The sequence below is a fragment of the Cimex lectularius genome, unplaced genomic scaffold (assembly GCF_000648675.2).
Source record: "Cimex lectularius strain Harlan isolate CLEC.00 unplaced genomic scaffold, Clec_2.1 scaffold59, whole genome shotgun sequence".
NCBI lineage: Eukaryota > Metazoa > Arthropoda > Insecta > Hemiptera > Cimicidae > Cimex > Cimex lectularius.
In genome coordinates this window covers 1,703,668-1,728,729 of record NW_019392794.1, presented here as the reverse complement: position 1 = coordinate 1,728,729, position 25,062 = coordinate 1,703,668, and the positions used below count along the sequence as shown (strand labels likewise).

Sequence of the window (25,062 nt, the reverse complement as noted above, 5' to 3'; positions counted from 1 at the left end):
GTGGGCTTATTGTTTGCGCTGGATAAATACAGCTATATATTATTCGCAAATTGCAGCAATGCACCAGAAATTGGCATTATTGAAGCTGTTTTTGGTCAATCGGAAAAGGCTGACTCTGTTACACGACAACGCTAGGACCCATGTCTCATATGTGACAACACGAAAACTGTTGGATTTTGGTTATTAAGTTCTGCCTAACCCTCCCTACCAACTACCATTTCTTCAAACACCTGGACAACGTTTTACAACAAAAAAGTTGTTCATCAAAAGTCGTTAGAAAATGTGTTTAAAGAATTTGTTGATAGTAAAGGCTCAAAATTCCTTCAGAGGATATAGAGAAGTTGCCATCACGATGAGAGATGTATTGAGAGTGATGGAATGTTTTTAATTAATAAAAAATGTTTAAAATCATTTATTTAATTTATTTTATAACCAGAAACCCGCATTAATTTTCGGACAGCCCAATAAAACACACCTAACACTGCAAATTAACTCATATAAAAAACTTAATATCGAGTACAAATTGTTAGCAATGAGAAATACTTCTATAAGAAAACCGTAAAATTGTTGGCGCCAAGACCAGTTAAAAATACAATTAAAAGCTCGTTTTATCTGGGCAATTTGATCAAGTTTCTAGAAAGCAAGTTTCCTGCTATTTATCATTGTTCAACGGTCGTGGAATTTCTCCCTCCTACAGAATTAATTCAATCAGGCTGGGTGGTTTTGTCAGGACCGAGAAGGACGGGATACTGTTGTTTTACGAGAAATGCCACCAGACAAGACGAGATCTCTGGGGAAGTAATGCCGAATGCCGAGTGCAACGGCGGATAGTGTCATTGAACGGAGTGAGTCTGACGTCCCCCACCCTCCACTTCCACAACACTAGTAGTAGTACTAGCAGTAGTAGTAGTAGTACTAAACAGCTGGTTTTCATTGATAAATCAACGCCAGCCCCATTCACGAAACGCTACGCAAGTTAATTACGCCGGGCAAGGGATCCACGCTACGTGCTGATAGCCTATGCAAATGGATTTTGTCGGGATCGATCGGGGTTGAAGAATGTAACAAGACTCAGGCGAACAAGTGGAAAAGAAAGATAAAGTTCGATAAAGACCATTTATGTGCAAATCTAGTTGTTAATTTGTTTGTTTATTAAACTATAAACTCATTGTATTCTCTTTATACTAAACACCAAGAGCCTACTATAATTTTAACTAAGAACAAATTATTAAATTCAAATCAATTTCAGTTAGGGCTGAGTTAAATAACTTGCTATATTAACATTCGTGGAATTTTCTATATTACACAATTTAAATAGATTGTTTACTCATGCAAGATATTGAAGAAAATTTCCGCTTGCCTTTAGACTAAAAAGAGATAGATGGAAGCTTTGAAGCAATTAATTTGAAAATAGTGTGTTTTTAATGCCAGAAACTTTTCAACGAGCTCGAGCTCTTGTATAACCTAAGTTTTTGAGAAAAAATTATATAAAGTAAAAAGGTTTTGAAACGACTCAAAAGTCTTACAAAAGAATATTGTACTATTGCCTGGGCTTTCAGTAATTAATAATCATCATGGCTATAGAAATACTAATTAATACATACAATTCAACAATAATTTGTATACATTTTTTTTTTTTAATGCGCAGGAAAAACGCCGAAAAACCCGTCAATTCGAAAACTTCAATACTTTAAAATAGACAATAAAGCGTAATTGGGCCAACAGTTAATGTAGTACAGCCGAAAACTCATAACCCATAAGTAAGAATACTGAAAGAAGTAGGCAATAGACAAGACCAAAAAAAGTAATGTAAAACATTTTTTAAAAATTCTCTTAATACGGTTCTCTTTTGGCGATTACACAGCTCTAAGCCCGAACGTGCGGTCGTTCGAAAGATCTGCAGGGACATATCACATTTATTGCAGATTGGTGAAGATAATGGAAAACAATTACATAAATGAAAGCAAGTGCGTCAATGTTACTTTTACACTTCTTAAATCTTCATGGATCACAGAATCATCAATCTATTTTTGCTGCTTCAAAGTCAACGCCCCTACTCTAAGTTTTTGGACTGTGGAAATTCAAATAATATCAATAACGCTGAAGTTTTTATTATTGTTTTTTTGGTAAATTTGGCTACATATTAATTACGAAGCATTTATGGATTTGAATCATAGGTTTAGTTAGGTACGTTAGCAAAAGTTGGTATTAATAGAATCTATATAATTTGTTTGTGTTATTCAAAGTAGTTGAAAAGTTAAGTTTAGCGTTGAAATAAAAAAAAACCCAAAGTTATTCAAACATAAATTCCGGATGAAAGTGGTACAGAAAACGCATTGCTCATACTTGAACGCTAAAGGTTTAATCTTTAAAGTAATGAAATAGTGGATTTAACCTAGTGAAGGAAAGGTCCTCCTGAGTAAGAACTACAGTAGTTATATACTTTTAAAAACGCAGTAACTCTTCATTCGTTTTCTCCTTCTCTTCTCTTTCTCTTGCTCTCTCTCTCCTCCTCTCCCTTTTTCTCTGTTATTTGTATGTGTTGATCTTATTTTGTTTACACTATAATCCCTTTGTTTCTCATACTCACTTTTCTTTCCCATTCCCAATAACTTACTCATTCTCTCGCACTATGAATTCTTCTAGCTCCTTAGCCCTTTATCCCTCTCATCCTCAAATCCGATGCTTCCTCACTCTCAAACTCTCCATATCTAACACAATATATCAATCTTTATCTCCCTCCATCCCCTTACACTTATATAACCAACCATGAATAAAAGTCTCCCTTTAACAGCGGCGAGGGGAATTGAGAATAACTCAAAGCGTAATAAAACAGGAGGGTCAAATAAGTGATTGGTAGATCCAATTATAAGATAGCCTCGACAAAGGAAAAATCTCGACAAACCTTCCTCTTCGAGGGGACAATGTGACGAGCGAATTTACAGGGTCTCAGTGGAAAACGTTTTCCTCCTTCCTTCGTTTTAAGGTGAAGTCAAACTTTTTACGTTTTATTAACATTTTATTATTTGGTTATTTCCCCTTCTGTTTAGCTTTCATGAGTCAAGTTTATTAAGGACGTTGAAATAATTAGCCTAATAATGGTCAGACACGCGCCAAACGACTGCTTGCTTGGCAAAGTCGCAATTAAGGGATTTCAATTTTAAATTGACCACCAGGCCTGGCGTGTGCGGTATGTCTTCCGCTGGCCCTGTCGACCGCAGCCCGGCCGCGGAGGTCGTTAAACTCAGCCGAGAACCGGAGCCTTGAGAATTTCCAGGATTCTCAGGAGCCGTTACAGAATCTCCTGTAAGACCTAACGACTGTCAGAACGCACTCTGTAGTGAAACCGGTTGTAAGAAATTCATATTTTGGTCTGTTATATTATTAAAAAATTAAAATAAAAACAAAAACCACCCAAGCAAAAACCAAATATCAATATAGTTCACAAATAAATTTTAGGTTGGTATGGTATGCCAAATTTATCATTTTTTGAAATATCTGTCCCACACGTGAGCTTAACTTACAACTACCCGTCTTGGGCGTCGTGGACGAATACTCAGTTCACTTTACAACACGTTTTTTTATAATAATTTTCATATAAAATTCCAATGGCAATACCGGGATTATAACCCAGAACCGCTAGATTGTTGAAGAAGCCCAGAAACCGGGGTCCCTTCCTTACCTTACCTATTAGTTGGCAAATAGTGCCTTGTGATTGAAAAACTCTAACAGTAATTTGTATTATTTGTTTTCCCTACCTGATGAGCACAGTAGACAAGGCCCTTTAGCCATCAAAACAGCAAATATACAATATATTATTTTTTAAAAATTTCGTAGAATCAATAAGCGATTCATTTTGTATTTATAGACGTATGTTTTGAATGTTTGTTACATTTTGCACTGGTTCCGTTTAACGGGCCAGAGAGATCAATCAACCTCGATCAAACAGCAATGACAAATCCATATTACAGAAATAGGACAACAAAAGCAATGTTCTATCGTAATTTGAACATGCTGGATGAAGGTGAGGAGAGAGAGAAAGAGAAAGAGAGAGAGAGAGAGAGAGAGAGAGAGAGAGAGAGAGTGAGTGTGTGTGTGTGAGAGAGAGAGAGAGAGAGAGAGAGAGAGAGAGAGAGAGAGAGAGAGAATATAGAGCGACGTGGACCGAGGACAGATAAATAGATATACGAACATATAAGTACAGAACAGGATAAAGAGAGAAATTGTTGGAAGAAAAAATAATTTGTGTGTGTGCGCGCGCGCGCGCGCATGTGTGTGTGTGTCGCTGTTTGTTCTTAGATGTTTGTGAAAGAAACATTTCAACTAGACTTTGGATTTTAACAATTTCACATTAAATAAATAATATATTCCATAATTCTTTTCTTTTTTTGGCCTTACTATTTCAGTATTGGCCAATGAGTAATTCTTAGATTCATTATTATTAATATGTTCAGTTACATACCAAGGATTAATAAAAGCAGAAAGCAAACAATACTATTTTATCTTTTATTTACTTTTGACCTCAACAATTAAGAGTTTCTTCCTTAATTTTTAGTAATTTTTACCAAATATTGTATAATATTTTGAATAATTATTAATTGAGTTACTACTCTCACTTTCTCTCTTTTCAACGCGAAATATCAAATCCTAGACAGTCACTAGTGATTTTTTCCGGGATTGGGGGACATATTTTTGATAAATAAATAATGTTAAAAAATTCTTAAAAACCTTTTGGATTTAAATATTATTATTATTTTGTTAATAGTTCATCTAAAGCTCATAGATACGTCTATTCTAAGTTTAACGTCATGAGTTTAATTCTAAAAACATAAATCATTTTTTCACACTGTCCAACAATTTAAGAAATATGGGGTACCTTGGCAGATCGTGGATATGGAAATATTTTTTATATTTATTGTCATTTATTATTAATCTAGCTTAGTTTATAAATAAAAATATAAATCCTACTGTAATAGAAAGGACAGAAGCTGCTTAGCAGCAAAACAAGAAAAAGGGGACTTCCTAATTTATTTCATTACCAGCTAGGAGCAATTAAAACTTTCAACACATCGATGTTTTCTTTTGAGAGTATAATTTGGCCTCGTAATTTGGTGGGGGGGGGGAAGATTATAACAAAAATGTTTACCTTATATATGTAATCCATATTGTGTATACTCCAGACAATTACCTGAAACAAAGAAAAAGGTTTAAAATTTAGTCTTTAAAAATTTCGACACCACCTAGAGCATTATGAATATCATAAAGATTACAATTAAAATAAACAAAAGAAGAAGATATTTTCACATCACTTATATAGCGTATTTTTAATAAATTGATTATAAAAATGTACATTTTAGTTGTAAGAAGAAAATCAAAGTGATGAAACTTTCCATGCATAGTACTAACAGTAATACACAATATTTTATTACTAATATTTTCAATATAATTAAACTAATAGTACTTAAAAATTAGTTTAAGAGGCTTCAGTGAAGAAGAGGGAAAGATAAAAACATAAAGAGAAAGAGAATAAATAGAATAGATGGATATATAAATAGAGAGAGAAAGAAAGAGAGGAGAGAGAGAAAAAATAGAGTGAGATTGAGAGAGGGGGGAAAGTGAGAAAGAGTGGAAGTAAGACAGAAAGAATGACTGTGTGTGTGTGTGTATGTTGTTGTATTTTTTGTTACCATTTGTACTCCTCATTGCCACCTATTGTTCTAAGGGTGCATCTGTGCAATATCTTAAAATAGTACTGATGCTCCAAAAGAGGAGAATTCGACCACAATATCGCATTTTGAACATCGGTTGATTTAGCGCTTCGAAAGTTAATTAAGCGAAGACCCTAGGATGCAGACTTTCTCCAAAGTTCCGCCACCACTCTACCAAACAAAACATCGTAAACATCCCGACATATCCGGGGGAAGGTGGTGTGTTGTATTTTGGAAATCTCGGCATGTTGCTTAGCCTGAGCACTTCATAAATGGAAAGCGGGAAAATTACATTTTTGTGGTCTTAGACGACAGAAAAGGTAACGCTAGCTTTGACTTTATATCTTAACAAGTAACCTAAACAATACCCCAACAAACAAAAACAGTCCGCTAGCTACTGTTAACAAGAGCTCAAAAGTTAAACCATGGCCTGTCACCCTCTTTAAAATTCATATCTCACGATAAAACGCAAACACCAACCCAGACCTGCACACAATCCGAACTACTCATGTTCGACCATTAATTAATTCCTGAAAATCAAGTAAGGAAGAGACGATTACGATTATGTCTGCCTACCGACACTATTCTGAAGGTTATGTTGATATTATCGTTATCATGATCGGTTATCAATATACTATCTCTATCTCTCACTCTTATTCACACACTACTCTCTCTTATACATTCACTCACTCACTCTCTCTCTCTCATCACTCACTCACTCTCTTTCTCTCTCTCTCTCTCTCTCTCTCTCTCTCATTCACTCACTCCCTCACTTTCTCACCCTCCCATTCATTTACTCACTCACTCACCTTCTCACCCATCTCATTCATTCACTCACTCCATCACCTTCTCACCCTCTCATTCGTCCACTCACTCCCTCACCTTCTCACCCTCTCATTCATTCACTCACTCTCCCTCTGTCTCCCTTTTCTCTCATTCATTCTCTCTCTCTCTCTCTCTCTCTCTCTCTCTTTCTCTCTCTCTCTCTCTCTTTCTTTCACTTTCTCACTGTCACTATCACTTTCTTTCTTTCACTTTGACACTATCTCTCTCTCCCACTCTTACTCTCTCTCTCTCTCTCTCTTTCTACATATGCACACAAAAGGAGGATTAGGAACGTTATTGTTTTATTTTCCATATTGTCTGAATTACGTTCTCACCACTTTTGCTTTCACAAAAAGTTGATTAATGCTTAAAATTGTGTGTTATTATTTGGTATACCTTCCTAATTAAGAAGATAAAGACGAGAATAACACAATTCGATTAAAAATTATAGGACACCATCCACTTTTACTCGGATGACAATTAATTAATCACAATAACATTGTAAATGACTTCCTTTCAAATTTTGAAGTTTTTGTGTATACCGTTGAGTTTGAAAAACGAATTTGCATACCAATTTTAATTAATTTGATGGTGAAACGACGTCGAGGATGGTTCCACGAAGCCAGAAATACACAATACACATTGCTTTGCATCTTACACCATTTTCGTGGAGAATTTACGATTCAGTTGTTTGGCAACTGCGCAACTGCAGAATGTAAACTTTTCTGTTTTGCATATGGAGACTGCTTGTTGAATATTGTGTGCATGGTGCTAATTAATGTAGGTTAAGTACATAGGTGTTTTTGTTTTGTTTGTTTTGTCGGTAATGTTAATGTACTGTCTAGCGACATAAATTGGACACGTGGACTTAACTTGTACTATAAAATAGTCCAATTTAGTATTATTTAATAGTTTGATGTTTATTTCAATTTATTAATTGTTTGTTTCAATTTTTAATTTATTTCAATATTAGATACACCACGAAAAAAGCTTTTTAAATGAAAAAATATTAGTTTGAAATGTGAAGCCGAACAGGGTACGTCGGAGGTTATAGATGCAAATTTAATTTGAGTTTTGTCAAAACAAATCGATATCAAATTTTCTCAGAATTTTTTTTCATAATTCACGAAATGGGTGCTCAGATCGGCTCGAATATGACGATAGTATTTTGTGTGGGGGCTAAAGGGGGTCGATGGGGGTGGGCGAAGCAAGGATAGAGGGCGGTCGATAATGCGGCCTCGCATTCCAACCCCTGCTCCACCCCTTTCACTTTCAATAGGCTTACTCTCTCCGAAACCACCCTCGTAACAATGCCCACCCACTAGGCCGAGGCGGCTTTCCCTTTTCCTGTTAACTACCCCTTCATCCTTCCCGTCCTCGGGATATATTAATGTATGGTTTGTTTGTTTTCCTATTGGAGGAACCCTGGGGAATAGTCGTAGACCTCGGATGTATTGCGTTTATAAGTTAATGGACGTTTGATTAATTTAAGACGTCTCTATTCGTTTAAAGGTCTGTTTTACATTTAATGACCGGGAAATTGTCTTTGAATTATTTCAGTCAATTGATTTGGAAATTTGATCAGAAACAAATCTAGGAGGGAGGGGAGGGGGAAGGGGGAGGGGGAAGAGGAAGGGAAAGAGAGGAAGAGAGGAAGAGAGAGAGAGAGAGGAAGAGAGAGAGAGAGAAAGAGAGAGAGAGAGAGAGAGAGAGAGAGAGAGAGAGAGAGAGAGAGAACGCTTTATTTAATCATCACCCTGAAGTTTGGTTATGGTCAACAATAGTAAGGATTTTCCAGTGATTTTTGGACAAATAGGAATATATTTCGGAGTATAGGCAGTCCTGAGAGAGTCAATGTGGGAATAAAAAGAAATAAAATTTTACATAGTTCACTCCCCCACTTCAACACTAACTATTCAAAAAAATTATCGGGGCCACACAACGGAAATGGATGTGTACGAGCCAATGAGTAACCTAGTAATGATCTAGCAAGCAGTCAAAGAGAGGTGTGGATTTGTCGTCCATTGAACCGATTGCAAATAATCTCGAGCGATCTCAAACGACTGAAAAATCCTTTTCCTCATGTAAATAAAACTTGAGTATATATTTCTTGTACTACATGATATAAGGATAGCAGTAGAAATTAGGGCAAGCTAGCTTCTAGAGACGAGAAGCTAAATTAGTTAGAAATTCATTAGTATAATCATTCCAATTTTCTTGGGTAAAACAATAAGGAAAAACACTTAATATATAGTACGAACTGATAAGTTTTAAACGTCTATTTCCTTAAATTATAGCACTAACTGGCCTAATAAGAATAGGATGTATCCCAAATCACTTTAAGTGGCTGATCAATGACGTCAATAAGACATGGAAGCTTGCAGTCTTCGGCTGTCCCGTCACGTGTTTGTGAACTGCTTATGAAATTAGCCAAAGCCATACAACTACACCCCACCGCTAGTTACGAGACAAGCATTAACCGACTTACACTTTTCACAGTTTACGCTGAATCTTGTCTTATCTTAATTTAATCAAACGAAGCACGAAAAAGTAAAAACCCTTCTGCTACACTATACCAGCGGATAGAAACCTACACACATGGATTATTTTAAAATTTGTAAACAAAGAAATATTCTTTCTTAAAATTCTTATTAACAAATATGACCGTGCAAAATCCCGACATAAATTATAGCCTTAATTCTGATGGCATTTGCCAATTGGATATAATTCTGGTTCTTGAAATAAGTACTGGAATCAATCGTGCTGGCCCGAGGCTGTACAAGGAGCGTATGAGCGAAATGAGTCACTACCATCGCAAAATCATCGCCGGGATCGTCAGCAGAGAGACAACAGGCATAAATCACTGGATTTTGATTATATATTCATCGAGTTCTTAAGAATTCGTGTTTTAACCTCTAGTTATTTCTTAATCGGCTTTGACGAAACACAGGTGGTCAGTACCTCATATAAAATCTTTTCGATCTGTTCAACAAGTCATGATTACGTTTTTACAAATTATGTCCCATTAAATGCTGAAAATAATAATCGTTAACCAGCTCTTATTGATCAGACACAATTTAAATGCACTTAAATGTCATATAAAAATTTGGCTTTTTAAGGGTTGATTATACTCAAAAGAAGGCTATAACGAGTGATTTTACTAGATTTCATGATAAGAATATGTCCAGAGTTGGTATCACACTAACAGGTTTCTTCTTATTTCTTAGAACTCAGTAGGGATTGTAGGTCAAATCATCCAAAATGACATGTTAATCAATAAAATTAATTTTAAAAAGGTCCTTTTTTCTTTGATCATCAAAACGCTTTTGTGTTTATACGGTTTTAAGATCGAACATGTCAGCATAAAATTTAATCGTTATGAAGAAATCGCTGGTTACACAGGACGCATGTACACATCTCTGTGGAGTTCTCAAAAATGGAAAGTGTACGTCGTAAGTAAGCCTGACTCAGGTTATAGACGTTCCCAGTATTGAGAGAGAAAACTAAGAGAAACTGGCGATCAGATTGCTACAGTTAGAGAGAGAAAACCCAGGGGATTGATTGGACTATACACCGATCACTCACCAAGACAACATCTATACAACATGGGTATATTCAAAGACGACCTCATTTTTAGATTATGTAATGAGTAGAAACTGCATAAAAATCCTTATTAACTGAAATAGACTTAACCTAGGATATCAAGAAAAACGGGAATAGAATTGCAGAAATGTCATTCAAAAGACCTATAACTCCTGAAGAGAAGGATCGAGTTAATTGAACTGAACTAGGGAACTAGGAAAAGTTAAATAAGCCAGAAGGCTGTAGTGCTTGGGGAATACAAAACCCACACTTCATAGCTCTCCATTATAATCATCATCATCATCTTCGTCAAGTATGAGACTTACTGAGAGACTTACCACTGAACTTCAGGTTAGATGTAGATAGAATAGGTCGGTTGTATTTCGCAAGAAACCGTTTCAATGAACTGAAATTAAGGTTTTTATCATTTTGATTTCCGTCTAGGGTTTTTCGGAAGAATAGATGAATAAGGTTTTGGGAGGACTGAATCATGGTACATTTTTATTCTGGAGACGTCTTAGGTGTGGATGGGTAATGATGTGGGCAGAGACTCAATGAGAGCTCAAACTTTCTTGAACTTCATAAAGAATTCTTTAACGACGTGAGTAATATGGAAGATATTTTTCATTTATCATTAATAGAAGAATATTATTTTTTAATTGTACTAATGGTGCCTCAGGATTTGTTAAGGGATTCATTCAAACGGTCATGTAGTACCTACTGAACGCCACAACACTACAGAACATCAGTGGTACATATCAAGGACGGTAAAAAGACGACCAACGTGCCAATATCAATAGAAACTGATTAATACTAATATGAGGTGAGCGCAATAAGGCTATTAGGCCAGTCAGTTGATAGGTCATAGGTTAACCGTGGTGAAGTGAGCTCTCACTTGATCGGGGGTTGAACGCGTACAGTCCAAAGAAAGGAGAAGACGGCTATGACGCGGAAGTGAAAATCGGGTCAAGTATGAACAATTGTCAGAGTGGCCGTCCTAATATAGGGGAATGGGATTCAGGTCACTGGAGAGGTGGCAACGCCGTCTCCACCCTGTTGCCGGCTTCCCCTACATTTTAATACCCGCCGCCCCCGGTCGCACAACCCTATTGTTTTAGTCCCGTGCCGCCCCCGCCGGAAGGCTCCCTAAAAGGGTGCCCCTAATGACGGGTGGGGCGGCGCGCTGAGAAATTACTCGCGCCCTCTCAGGAATTTACAAAGGGCAGAGGATTCCCTGCTCCGTGCCCCGGGATCCCCCTTTTTACAGAATCTATTAAGGGATAAGGAGCGGAAAAATTTAACGAACAGCTGGGGGAACGGTGAGGTAAGAGTGCGTTCAAACCAAACCGGTCCGTAAAATCAAAAAATAACGACTGTATGCTAGGTTTTGATATCTTGACCTTTTGTATGTGCCCCGGGTACTGCCAATGATTCAATCAATAGAAATGAGAATGCAAAAATCTCATTCAGGCCATTTAATATTTAAGAAGAAGAAAATAACTTTATTCTGGGACTGGTGTCCCCTAAGAATAACTTACATGAAATAAATAAAAGAAGTTCCTTCTATGAAGTTAAAAGTAAAAAAAGATAGAAATCTTGGCACAATGTATACCAATAAGGCAGGCCAGAAGAGAAAATTACGAGAATATTAAACAAAAATAACAAATGTTAACATGAGGTCTCTGCTTGGAAGGAGAGGAGGTGATTATACAGGTGGGATTTAAAGGAGCAAAAGGAGGCAGCGTGACGAATAGAAAGGGGAAGGGAGTTTAGAGTTTAGGGGCTCGGATTAGAAAGGATCTTTCGAAGGTATGGGTTGTATGTTGCGGAAGGATAAGATCGATTGGTGATGAGCAGGTCTTACTAGTGAGATGTGAGGAGTTGAATTGGATAGATTGGATGATGTAAGGAGGACGACGAGTATGGATGGACTGGAAAAGAAAGCAACCTAGGAAATACTGTGCACGGAAGGAGGGGAATAGCCAGGAAAGTTGGGTATACAACCCCGGCATCCGGGATCCCCGTGGGGTGCCGTACACAAATCTTACGCAACAATTCATAATACGCTTTAATCGCGCGTTCTCCAATAGTTCATGGTATTGATAAAGTCAATGTTAGTAGTTGGACTGCAAAAGGCTGAGGCTTTAAGCTAAGACAGGCACACTTTGTACCATGTTCAAAAATAATACTAAAATATTTGTGGATTTTACATTAACAACTTAAAACCAGTCTGGAATAACTACTACCTCGTCCCTAATATATCTGGAAAAATTATATTCATTATCTGTTACACAATAGAAAGAAATGTTCTAAGATTTTTCCAGATTTGAGGTATGAAACAAAATTCAGGACAAAGGGATCACGTCATTTTGCTGATCATATAGCACGCTAAACGTTCTAATAGAACAGAACAGTCTTTTGTATGTAAAAACAATAACTTAGGCCTACTGAATACATAAAGAAACGAAATAAAAGAATGTTGCATATAGCATAATTTTGCTATTATATAATAATGCTTTTAAGTGAGAGAAAGAAAGACTTCTTCAATATGTTCAAACTATGCCAATGGGACTCATATTACATTAAAAGATAAAAATACAAGGAGCATTGCCCAGAGAGTGAAAAGCTTGATTTACTACCAGAGAAAAGAATTGAAATCGTAGTGCAATTCAGTATTACTCAAAGAATGTTATTTGTAAAAATTATAATGTGTAGATGAATGCGAAAACTTTCGGCAAATGAGGTAGTACACAGCCTATTAAATGTTGTGTCATCAAGTTAGGATGACGTATTCTGAAAGCAGAACTATAATCCATAATAAATTAAGATGTAATCATAAATTTCGCTTGATTCGTCTTCCCGATTAAAGAGATAATTGAAGTGTGGAAGGCAAAAGTGACAAAGAACATGATTATACAATTTGGCCGCAGTTCAACAACTCCGCCGTCTTCATTCAACCATTCGTGCAAGGAATAGCATCAAAGATTCGTGAAGATTTACAGATTACATGCATCATAAAAAGTTGTATATCCAAGAGGGGTATCATTTATCCCCAACTTGTCCATTTACGAAATGATGCGTGGACTTCGTAATGTTTCCCAAACAAACTACTCTCATTTTGCAAATTTAAATGAATTTGACTTAAATTATTTGTGAAATTTCTTATAGAGGTCTGCGGGGTGATGAAAGGCAGTTTGGTCGTTTCCGATCATTATGGTCTGCCTGACATCGCTGCTTCGATCTGTCATAGTTTCAACTTTTCTTCAGTAGTGTCTGACGCCAAATCGACAAAAACCACAGTTTCAATCATTGGTCAATAAATAAAAAAAATATTCGGCATAGTTAGTCCTCCGTGTTGTGAATTTATTGCACAAAAAACATCCAATTACAGTACAGTATATGGTGATTTGTACCGAAGTTACGTACTTATCAAAATCTGCCAGTCTTCAAGGCCAGCTTCAATGATCGACAATGTTGAATTATTCAAGAGTGTAAATATCAGAATGAGGGCTTCAAAAGTCACCGAAATCCGTCTTCTCATAAAAATTCGGCCAAGATTATACGATTTTTCGAAGGCCCATATCTAACAGAAAGATGGTGAGTCGACAAATTTGAGCCCTTTATAAAAATCCAGTCTTTCTTAAATTCTAGGAAAATCTCATACTTTGAGCCTTATACTTTAAGTTCCTTAAGAACTAATGAACGTTCCGAAGCTTTGTGCCAAACATTTCGATATGATATATCAGATTTCCAAAGAAAAATACACGCTTTGATCAATCTGAATAACTCTCTTCAACCTCTTGTTTGACAGTGGAAAAATTCGCAGAAGTGGTAGAAATCAGAGTCCTGCCTCGCCCTGTTTATGGCTCAGTACGCAGCACCCAAACTTTGCCTCCTAAAACCTCCAATTTTTATGGCACTTTGCAAATATACAAAGAAAATCATTTTTATTTTGTTGATTACATTTCAACGTATTTCATAGCTTAGCCTACAAAAAATGTATTTTTCAGTTTGGCAACAGAAGGATAGAATGTTTCCTCGCAATCTTCAATCACCCAACAATCATCAACAATGTGTAATTCGATTCAATCCAAGGACATAGCGGATGTCGTCTCCCTTAACGAAGGCAGTGTAGTTTTAATATTCGACCAACGCGGAAGTTTGAATTATTCATCAAGGACGAACTATTAATGCTGGCCCAGGGCGGAGTCCTGTGGATGAAGCGCGTGAGGGGGACGCGGATGCCGGATTCGGCGGATGATCGATACCGTAGGGAGACCGCGGCCGTTTGGACGCGAAACGGGTAATTCCTATAACCGGCAGCGCGCTGAGCAAAGAAAAACCCGCCCTGCTTAATCGTTAAACACCAGCTTCAATAAAATTCGCCGGATCGGGGTGAAATTGAAGGGGGGTCCAAAATGGACCGACTTCCGGAAATTCACACATAAAATTTTCTCTAAAACAAGCCCTTTCAATTGTTTGAATGTAGATGCAAACTTTTGAAAATTAAACGAAAAATTAAAATTTTTGAAGGAAATAACCCTACAAAAACATACCATATGCACTATGAGAAAGTGAGTTTCTCACTCAACTAAAATTTGTGTTCCAAAATGATCCATAAATGCAAGCTTAAAATAGAATATTTCCTAATATATCCCAACAAGTCAAAAAAGACTTACGTAAGATCACATGTAGACGTAGATCGAACTATGTCGTCTGAAAACAAGAAACTAAGAACTTAAGAAAGATATATAGATCAATATCTGTGATTGTTGTTTGGACACAGTCATTGGAACATGTCATAATGATTTGTTCAAAATTCTACAAACAAAGAAACAATTTTTCAATGAAGCAAGCCGCTATCTAGAACATGTACTTGACTGTCGCTCCCCTTGAAGTCCGCAAGAAATATAAACATTTATGAATAAATTTATAATTTCTTTGGAAAGAAAAAGAGAAAGAGAGAGAAAGAATGAGAACGAGAGAGAATAGGAGAAGGCGATATTGAGAGAGAGAGAGAGAATGCGAAACAAAGTGAGTGAAATAGAGAGGGATAGAGAGAGAGAGAGAGAGAGAGAGAGAGAGAGAGAGAGAGAAAGAAAGAAAGAAAGAGAGAGAGAGAGAGAAAGAGAGAGAGAGAGAGAGAGAGAAGGAGAAGGAGAGAGAGAGTGCTAGCGACAGAGAGAGGGGGAGAGAGAGAGAGAGAGAGAGAGAGAGAGAGAGAGAGAGAGAGAGAGAGAGAGAGAAGGAGAAGGAGAGAGAGAGAGTGCTAGCGACAGAGAGAGGGGGAGAGAGTGATAGTGACTGAGAGAAAGAAAGAGAATGAAAGGGAGAGTGATAGTGACAGAGAGTGAGAGAATGATAGTGACAGAGAGAAAGAGAAAGAAAAGAGAAGAGGGAGAGTATGTTGTATTTGTGTAACATACTATACAGCAGGTGACAACATGTGGGTGTGTGGTTGTGCCGGTAAAAAGGAATCCTAACACTCCGCTTAGATTAGGCCACACATGGTTGAAGTACATGTATTTTTTGCGAGTAGTAGCCGTGCCGTCCAATAAACTGTTGTATTTTCCTTGTTTAGTATCCATGTTTAGTAGTGTTTCATTTTGTGATTGTATGTATTAGCACTACATTGAATCTCACTCTTTATTTGTACAAAATAAATTTATCCCAATTAAACTATAACGATATCGCCATATTTATGACTAATAATAATCGAAAATATTTAAATAAATACACAAATAACAAATAACTTATTTATGTCTTGTAAAAAGCTTTTAATCTTTTATTTACTGCTGATTGTCAAATAAATAGTTAAAACCACATCTTTTAAATATAATCCGCAAATAAACCGGATTACGTTCTTTCGGATGTTTACAACAATATTTTTAATAGGGATTTCACCAAAGCCGAAAACAACACCCCACATAGAATACTGTTCCATTGTAAACGTAATCGGAGAAAATTGAATAAAAACGAGTTGTCATAGTGTGTCATTCACCCTGTAACAATAGGCAAAAAGGAAGATTGGACCACACCCTCTTGTGGGCTACACGCCCAACATCCAATTCCGGATAAAGACACAAACGACGGATGTTCCCGATGGAACATCGTTCCCGTACTAAATGTTTTTTATTCAATGCGGACTCGTGCTAAAAATTAATTTTCTCAGAAGACAAAATTGACTGACAAAAATAAGAAAAAGAAAATCAGACGCTGTGGGATTATTTTTAGCCTTTTTTCTTGAAGGAAATTTTTTATTTAAAAAAAGTGATGTGCGTTTCTTTACTCGGCTAAACATTCCTGCCATGAATAAGTTGATTCCCCATCTGATCCTCCTAATTCTACAAGCTCCTATTAATTATACCATGTTAAAGATTTCAAGAGAATCTAGACGGAAATTATCTTCAGTTATCAAAGAATACAAATTAAAATTATTTGATTTATTACTGGTTGATATTATGCTGCTATCTATAATTTAGGCATGGTGTATTATGAATTTACACGGGTTGTTATGCATTTGTAAATAGGACCGACGATCGCAAAGACGTAACGGAACAATAAAAAAATCTTACACTTTATCCACCAAAAGTACCTATATATAAATGAACGCACCCAGCACCTATCGATCTTATAAAAGAGACCTGGCTTCATGGAAATCATACAAACACTCTGAAGTTGTCGAAATGCCGAAAAGCGTGAACAAACAACCCAGCGAGGATACGCAGACCCAAGTGATCAGGGTAACGACCAAATTAGACATTGAAGAGAGTTAGAATACCATGGTGTAAATAGTTTAAATATAAAATTAAAGTTTTTTTTTTTAAATATAAAAAAGCGAAAGCAGTTTTCACTTGAAAAATCCTAGTGTAGTGGACTGTGTAAATATCAAATGAAAAAGAAAGAGGAAAATTATAAACGGTAAAAAAAGGTTTAAAGAATCAACGGAAATAAGGTTAACTCACCGTTCGGCGATCCACACAAACAGACACTCAATATTTCGGGTTCGAAGGATGGCATTCGCATTTGTCGGCATAAAAGAGCGTGAAAACGGGTAAAAAGAGGAAGAGGAGAAAAGACAAGGGTAAGGAAAACTAAAGGAAAATCACAAACAGTACGCTACGCGAACGATTCGACCAGCCGGGGCGGTCATGCAGTTTTACCAACTGGTGATCGGTTGGCTTCTATTTAACGAATTCAAACGCGGGGCGCGATGGTAAAACCTTTTTCTTCGGGAAGGGGGCTCTCGAAATTAACAGCACGACCGAACAATAACCCTTGGGTAAAATTTAATTGGAGTTGCTTGACCTTTATGAGAAGTTTGAAGTGTAACGGTACTTTATGTTGTTCATTTTTTTATCCATCAATGATAAATTTAACTTTTGACCGTGTATTACAATCGAATTTATCCCAATGTAATGGAGACAAAAAAGAAACAAGCCTAATGTGAACTACATATTGGTAAAAACTTTTTTCTCTTTGACCAAATAATTTAAGTAATTCATTATTTAATATGGTTTTATGGCATGGCGTCTTTTCTTGATGCAATTAAATATTTCTATAAAAAGGCATTATGCTTATAGAAAAATTTGTCCCTTTTAGAGTTTAAAAAGAAAGAAGAATTAAAAATGTTTATAAGTAAATTAATGATGTAGAACATTACTGTAAGTTTCACAATGAAGTTTCAATGTAGAATTTGTTATAAGGAATGTATAGAACTTTTGGAATATAATATTTTTAACAATGTTAATTATTTCTGGACATACCGTAGGAAAATACGCAGGAGAAATAATAATATTCCTAGAACAATGTTTTTAACTAAACTGTTGATGATCCTTTTAGTAAATCTGTTTACGACATATTTCCGTAGTGTTAATAAAAATAGTAATGACCAAAGTTAATGACAGTTCCATCCATCTTTAAACCATTTAAAAATAGATGAAACCGATATTTTTAAGAAACTAGATCAAATTAAATTTTCTTCTACCCCTGGATATGACTATACATTCACGTGTGCTCAGGTATTGTGCAGTTAATCTTAATTATAAGCTATACATTATATTCAATCAGTCTTTAAGTAGAAGACATTAAGAAATTAACCTTTTTTTAAATCTAGATTTAATAATGGTGACAAATCAGAAGTAGCAAATTATAGGTCTATTACCACTATGTGTACAATATTTCAATTATTCGAATTAATTATCTATGATAAGATTTATCCTCTTGTCTTTAGAGTCATTATTCTTGAGCAATATGGGCTCATAAAAAATAAATCAGTTTTTTTAAATTTATTAACCTTTCAAAACTATATATTTGAATCTTTCAACAAACATCACACTGTTGATTCACTGATTTCTCTAAAGACTCGGACACTGTTAACATTATTATTCTTCTCTTTAAACATACATCTTATGGTGTAGGTGGAAACCTTTTAGCATGGTTCTCCTCCTATTTAAATAACAGATATCTAATTGTTACATTTAAATAACGTCAATCCCTTAAAAAAAAATAAAATAAAAAAAATAAAAATAACGTCAATCATTCAAATTCCATGCTTCTTGTGTGGTAGTTTTTTAGGAGTGTGGTAGTTTTTATTTCTTAAGTAGTCTTTATTTTTTTAAACAAGTATCGTTTTCGGAGTGCTGCATGAAGTGTTCGTTGAAACTGGGCATTCATAAGGGCTGAAGAGGGGGAGCGAACAGCATCCCGAAACTATACATGTAAATTAAAAGAAAAATACTTTTTATGAAAGTGTGTTTTTGGTTGTCACCGTCTGTGGAATAGAGTGGGTCAAGATAAAAAAATATATATTTATGTTTTATATATATTGGGTTGTCCGGAAAATAATGCAGGATTTTGGTATTAAACAAAAAAAAAGAAACTAGTTACTTTAAAGCAATGTTCTTTAATCAAAATANTGACATTCATACAAATGAGTAATCCTGTAAACGTAAACAGAATATTTTATATAGATTTTTTTTAATGAAAACTTAAAATCCTGCATTATTTTCCGGACAACCCAATATATATAAAATTGAAAAAAAAAAAAGGTTTCAAAGGTCAATAAGGAAATAAGGTTACTCACCGTTCGGTACTTCCACACAGATTCCTCAAATGTTTCAAATTCTAGGGTTGGCACTCGCGTGGTTTTCGGTATAAAACAGGGTGAAAACGGGCAAAGAGGCCCGTTATAAAGAAAACAAGAGGCGAAAAGATAAAGAAAACAAAGAAAAGTCCGAAAATTACAAGCGCGGCCCGACGCGAAAGCGGTTCGACTAGCCGGGGAGGCCTTGCAGTTTTACCAACTGGTGATCGGTCGGCTTCTATTAATTGAATTCAAGCGCGGGGCGCGATGGTAAAACCTTTTTCTTCGGGAAGGGGCCCTCGGAATTAACAGCGCCACCGAATATCTAGTATATATTATATTATGGAAATATTTGACCCAATTTCATATGTTCTTTAGAGATTCCAACATAAAAATAATAATTAATTGCATCAATAAAAAATGCGAGCGACTTAATAAATATTTTTACGTTTTATACAGGGTAAATGGCGATAAGTGTCGAAAATTGCAGGAGGTGTTTCTACTTACCATATGCAACAAAAAACTTCCGATCAACCCTTGTCCAAATATCAACGGTAAAAAAGTAATTTCAGGTTTTTTTTCGACTTACGTCCACTAAATTACTTAAAAAATTCAGAATTCCCGACTGTAGAAAAATCTGGTTTGTGCCACCTGAACGAACGTTACATTTGTTGTAGTAAAACCTATTTCCATTGCAGAATTGATGAAAAAGTTCTGCACGAAAAATTCAGAAAAACAAAAATGTTGAAATTTAAATTTATTGAAAAGGTTGAATTGGTAGATGTAAATAACTACAAACTCCTAGAGCCTTGCAAATTCCCTTCAAAGATCCCCCTCCAATTAGGTTCCAGCGGTATACCCACTTTTTGGATTGCGCTTCTGGAAGGACCAAAAATTTAGCATTTTGTTGAAAAAACTGGTGTCGATAAAGGGGGGCGCCACGCTCAATTTTTACAGGAAATCCGTTTGGCTCTCGAGTTTTGTGTCAGTTCTTTATTGTTCGATTTAATCCGTTTGCTTTATGTTATCAGCTGACAAGGTCCCCAGATTGGTGATTTAAATTGTGTCTTTGTTTGTTAATGAACAAATTGTTGATATGCTTTTCAATTACGGTTACTGCTACAGGGAGAGAATACCAAGCTCGATTTCCGCATCGAGACGTACGAGCACATCGCACCTTCCAACGCCCTCATCTGAGGCTGAGGGAAACTGGTTCTTTCACTCGAAGAACGAGAGAAGACAATCATCGAATTAGCAGATGAGGAAATTTTACATTCTGTTAATCGTGATCCCGAAACCAGTACACATGCATTTTGTATAGACCTTGATATTTCACAATGGAGAGTTTGGGATACTCTCCGTCGGGAAGGATTGTACCATTTTACGAGGGTGCAAAGTTTGGAACGTAGTGACCACCAGCAGCTAATTCATTTTATCCTCATCTTCATCAATTCGCTGATTGTCTTCCCTTTTATAAACTTCGCTAATTGTCTTCTATAAAATGTTTATTTTTCGTGAACAATTATAAGTAGTTAAATTATAAGTCAATGAAGACAGTTACTGCCATCGGGGTTAGTGCGACCTAGTATATGTAATATTATTGAAATATGTAACCAAGTTTCAAATACTCTTGAAAGATTCCAAAATGAAATAATAACAAACTGCATTAAGAAAAAATGCGAGACTTAATAAATTATTTTACACATTTTATATAAGTCATCAAGACCATAACTAATGTATTTAATTTTTTGTGAACAATTGTAAGTAATTAAATTATCAGCCGATAAAGAAAATTACTCTCATCGCGGTAAGTATGGATTAAGTACTGCATACCTCTATCTGTCAATATATTAAAGGGTGGCTACTTCAGCCGCAAGGAAACAAGAGACACTAATCCCTCTATTCGGAAAGACAAGACCGAAGAAATGGGAGCTGTAAAGAGGATTAAGCAAGGAGAAAGGCTTACTAATTAAAGAGCAATGAATTCTCCTTTCATGCCTACTTGGACATTCACTTTCCTCCTTTTAACTTCTCCTGAACTCAACAGATCATTAAAAGCTTAAGCCTTGGTTTGGCAAAAAAAAAAAAAAAATTCAAAAAGAAGAGGTAGGCTTTCTTTTGCTGTTACATCCTATTATAAATTTTTGGATGATTTTAAATTGATAAAATCAAAAGGCATAGGAAAAAGCTTTCATTATTAAATTAAGAAAAAGTATGCATTAAGTTTAATTAAAATTTAATTATTTAAATATTTGCATGCAAAGCGAATTATATGAAAAATAATAATAAAGACATTTCTTTAGCTTATTCTCTAAAAAATCAGAGTATATCAATACCATTACAAACATCATCAAGCCCTGCTCTAGACGCCTAATGGACATGGATTATTGGATAATTTTTCGACATTTCAATAGAGTTGGTAATCAAGTACATCTTGTCTTCGTTGAATTTGGGGTGCTAAATTTTTCTGGAGGGAGAGAGAAAAATGGCTAGATATATAAATAGATAGGCAGAATGAGAGAGAGAAAGAAAGAAGATGAGAAAGAGAGAGAAAAAAAAATATATATATATATATATAGAGAGAGAGAGAGATAAATGGCTAGATATATAAATAAGTAAGCAGAGAGATAGAGAATGAGAGAGAGAAAAGCTACAGAGAAATAGAAAAGTAAAAATAGAGAGGGAAAGAGAGAGAGAGAGAGAGAGAGAGAGAGAGAGAGAGAGANATATATATATATACATATATATATATATATATACATACATAAATAGCAACTTTGTTGTTAAGCGAATTATTTACAAGAGGATCTGACAATATGGCGAAACTTTAGTGCGTTGGTTTCCGACAGTTTTGTCAACAGGTCGATCGACTCTTATTCATCCTCGTTCCTTCGTATTTCCCTAGTCCTTCGAATTAAATAACCGTAATTGTTTGGCAATGGATGATAAGTCATTGAATTTGCATAAGATGTATCAATTATCTTTTTAAATTAATTCGCATTAACTGCTCAAAAAGAATAGTCATATTGCCAATTTTGTAGTATTTGCTTTCCCGTGCATTTTTATTAAAAATTGATCAGAAATAATTACGTTTTTACTAAAGGAAAATTTAATTAAGGGGCACAATAATTTTTTTAAACAATCAATATCGTGAATAATGTCTTCCGTTAACTAAAACCTCTGTATACCAGTTAAGGAATTTCACTTCATAGATGTGCAACGCTGCACTTAATTGCTGCAGATCAACTGGCTGCGGATGGTGATCGGAAAGCCTTCTCTGCAACCATCCCACATGTGACAATTGGAATTGAGGTGTGGAGACAATGGGGGAAGCAGCATATTGGAAATGCCCATGTTTTCTAAACATTGATGAACAACTCTGCCTCCATTAGATCTGGCATTGTCATCCTGAAGTCGAAAATACCTGCCTATGAGATACCTTGTTTGAGGGATGTCTTCCTAGATATATTCTTGGATAAAACGGACTTCGGTGAGGTTGCCTTCAACAACATGGAGTCCAGTTCATTCTCCAGTATAAATCCCTGCCTAGACCATTACACCGCCTCCACCAAACTGCACTGAAGAGAGCACGAACCGGGGCATTGTACGCATCCCCTGCCCTCGGTAGACTCTTCGGCGCTTGCTAATACTATACGCGACTCCATCAGTAAACATAACAGCATTTCAATGGCATTCCTTTTAGGCTCGCTGCACCATATTCTCCTGAGTTAGTGGTGGCGGCTGTTGCTGCATGTCGTCCCAACGGGGCATACGATGTGAGGCCAACTTCCCACAAACGATTACGAAACGTTTGTGTTGATAAAGGCCTTGCCAAAACATTTAGAATCTGCCGGGCACTATGGAAAAGGTTCCGTCTTGCAGCAGTGACAATATTTCTGTCCTCCTTTAGCGTCGAAATGCGCTAAGATCCACTACCAGGCCTCCTGTTGTCATTTTCAGCCTCTCGGAATCGGGCTAAAGCCCGGGAGACAGCGCTCTTGGAAACGCCAACTGCCTCTGCGACATCCAATTGCCAGTGACCTCGACGACTCATTCTTACTATATTATTGGAACTTCTGGTCCAAGATGATAACTTTCCATGGTTAAAGAGAATACAACTGGATTAAAATGGAGAAAAGGTATTGTTTACAAAATGAAAGGGTTTACAAAAGGAGTAATCTTCATGTTTACTATTCTTAAGTAAATCCGTTATTAAAAATGACAATTAACACTTGTTTGATTATAGATTATATTTTTTATTTTGTTTTATCTAACTAACAAGAATATATCGGTTAATTTACTTAAAATTAATAGATTAAGAATAAATTGTAAATATCGCTATTTATTTTTGACCAATTTGTATTACTGTGGGATGGTGAAACATAAACAGTAAATATTTCGTCAAAATATAATATTATTTTTGTGTTTTTTCCAATGTCATAGTGCCACAATGAAGGAAGGGATCACTCTAAATTTCTGCAAACCGTACTAACTCAATTGGAAGGAATTTTAAAAAATTAGCCTTGTTTGCTTTGACCAAGATCTCGTCATAAATAGAAAACTAGCAGAATTTCGTTTCCACGGTCGTACGGGTGACAAAGATAACATCGGCTTTTACTTTATCGCCAAACAGAAAATACCAATATGTGTAAAAAATAAAAGAAAAACACAAGCTCGTTCATCAGAAATATGTGTGTACCGATGGCTACTGTCTCAAGAGTTATACCATGATCCATCACCCCTCATCAATATTCATATCTCTCTCTCCATACCACACACACAATCGACTTTTTGTCAAATGGTAAAAAGTGTGCACATGATTATATTTCTAGTGTTCTTTGGGATAATCAATTCAAGTTTATAACATTATATTGCACAAATGTTAAGTCGTATTATTATTTTGGTAACAAATTGCATTTGCAAAGCGGAATCCTTGAATTTGTTAGGATTTGTGCTTTGCCAAAATTGAAAATTCTAACTAAAAATGTATTCTGATCCATTATATGCAGTGGTGTCTCGTTTTCCTATAAAACTTGAAAGAGTACAAACAAAATTTTTAGGGAAAAAACTCGATGCTTGTTAATTTTACTAATGATTAAATTGATTTTAATTTCAATTTAATTCAATTTAATCTTAAACAACTCATTTTCTCCTAATAAAAGCAAAAGTACACCTCAAGTACATAGCACAAATGCTGACTCGCACAACACACGAATTCTTTTACAGTCTCAGTCTAAACTCAAAATTTTGATTGCTTATTTCACTCTGATATTTGTAGCAGTCCTGCCAATAAGAATGCAACATAAATAAACAAATTGGGAACATATCGAACTATCTCGCAAGAGAGTTCTGTCTTCGAGGTGTCTTCCTTCTAGCGGATACCTGATCAATTTCACTGTGGATTCAAGTCTTTCTTTTGGTCTTCTCTTTTTTATTCCTCCAAGTAGGTAACGGTTTACCATTTGGTTTGGACAATGCTGACCCTCTTATGGCCATGGTGGCCATGGATAATTCTTTTCCCATAGACACGCAGGAGTTCCATAAAAGCAAATTTTATTGTTGAATAGGTTTCTCGTCTTTTGCGTAGTTGAAAACAATCTCCATTTTACTACTTTACATGTTAGGTCTTAAATTAAAAAAATTTGACATGTAAAAATCTAGTGCTAATAAAATTATATGTATGTTGATGAATGTTCAGATTTTGTGCAATTTGATGGCTGCGAATGAAATGGATGGCTATTTCGAATGAGACTATAATGAATAGCGTCGTTGAATAAGGATCGTGGTTTGAAATAGTTCTGACGGACTCTTGCCCACTTGATTTGCAGCAAATTCCTAGTTAGTTTTAGTTGCTTTAGTTTA

The 25,062-nt window shown here is 35.8% G+C and overlaps 1 protein-coding gene across 9 annotated transcripts in view; it reads right to left on the bottom strand.

The window, feature by feature from the left end:
* LOC106661667 (lysine-specific demethylase 3A-like) overlaps positions 1-25,062 on the bottom strand; it is a 475,583-nt gene that overhangs the window by 384,225 nt on the left and 66,296 nt on the right. For 7 of the 9 annotated variants that reach the window (XM_014385207.2, XM_014385208.2, XM_024227951.1 and 4 more), the window contains exon 2: positions 5,147-5,188. The exons of 1 other annotated variant lie outside the window; for it this stretch is intronic. In XM_014385207.2, the coding sequence (XP_014240693.1) occupies positions 5,147-5,188 (42 nt within the window). Of the gene's footprint in view, positions 1-5,146; positions 5,189-19,200; positions 19,413-25,062 lie in introns of those variants that run through there. One more of the 9 variants, XM_024227954.1, reaches the window with a different exon arrangement.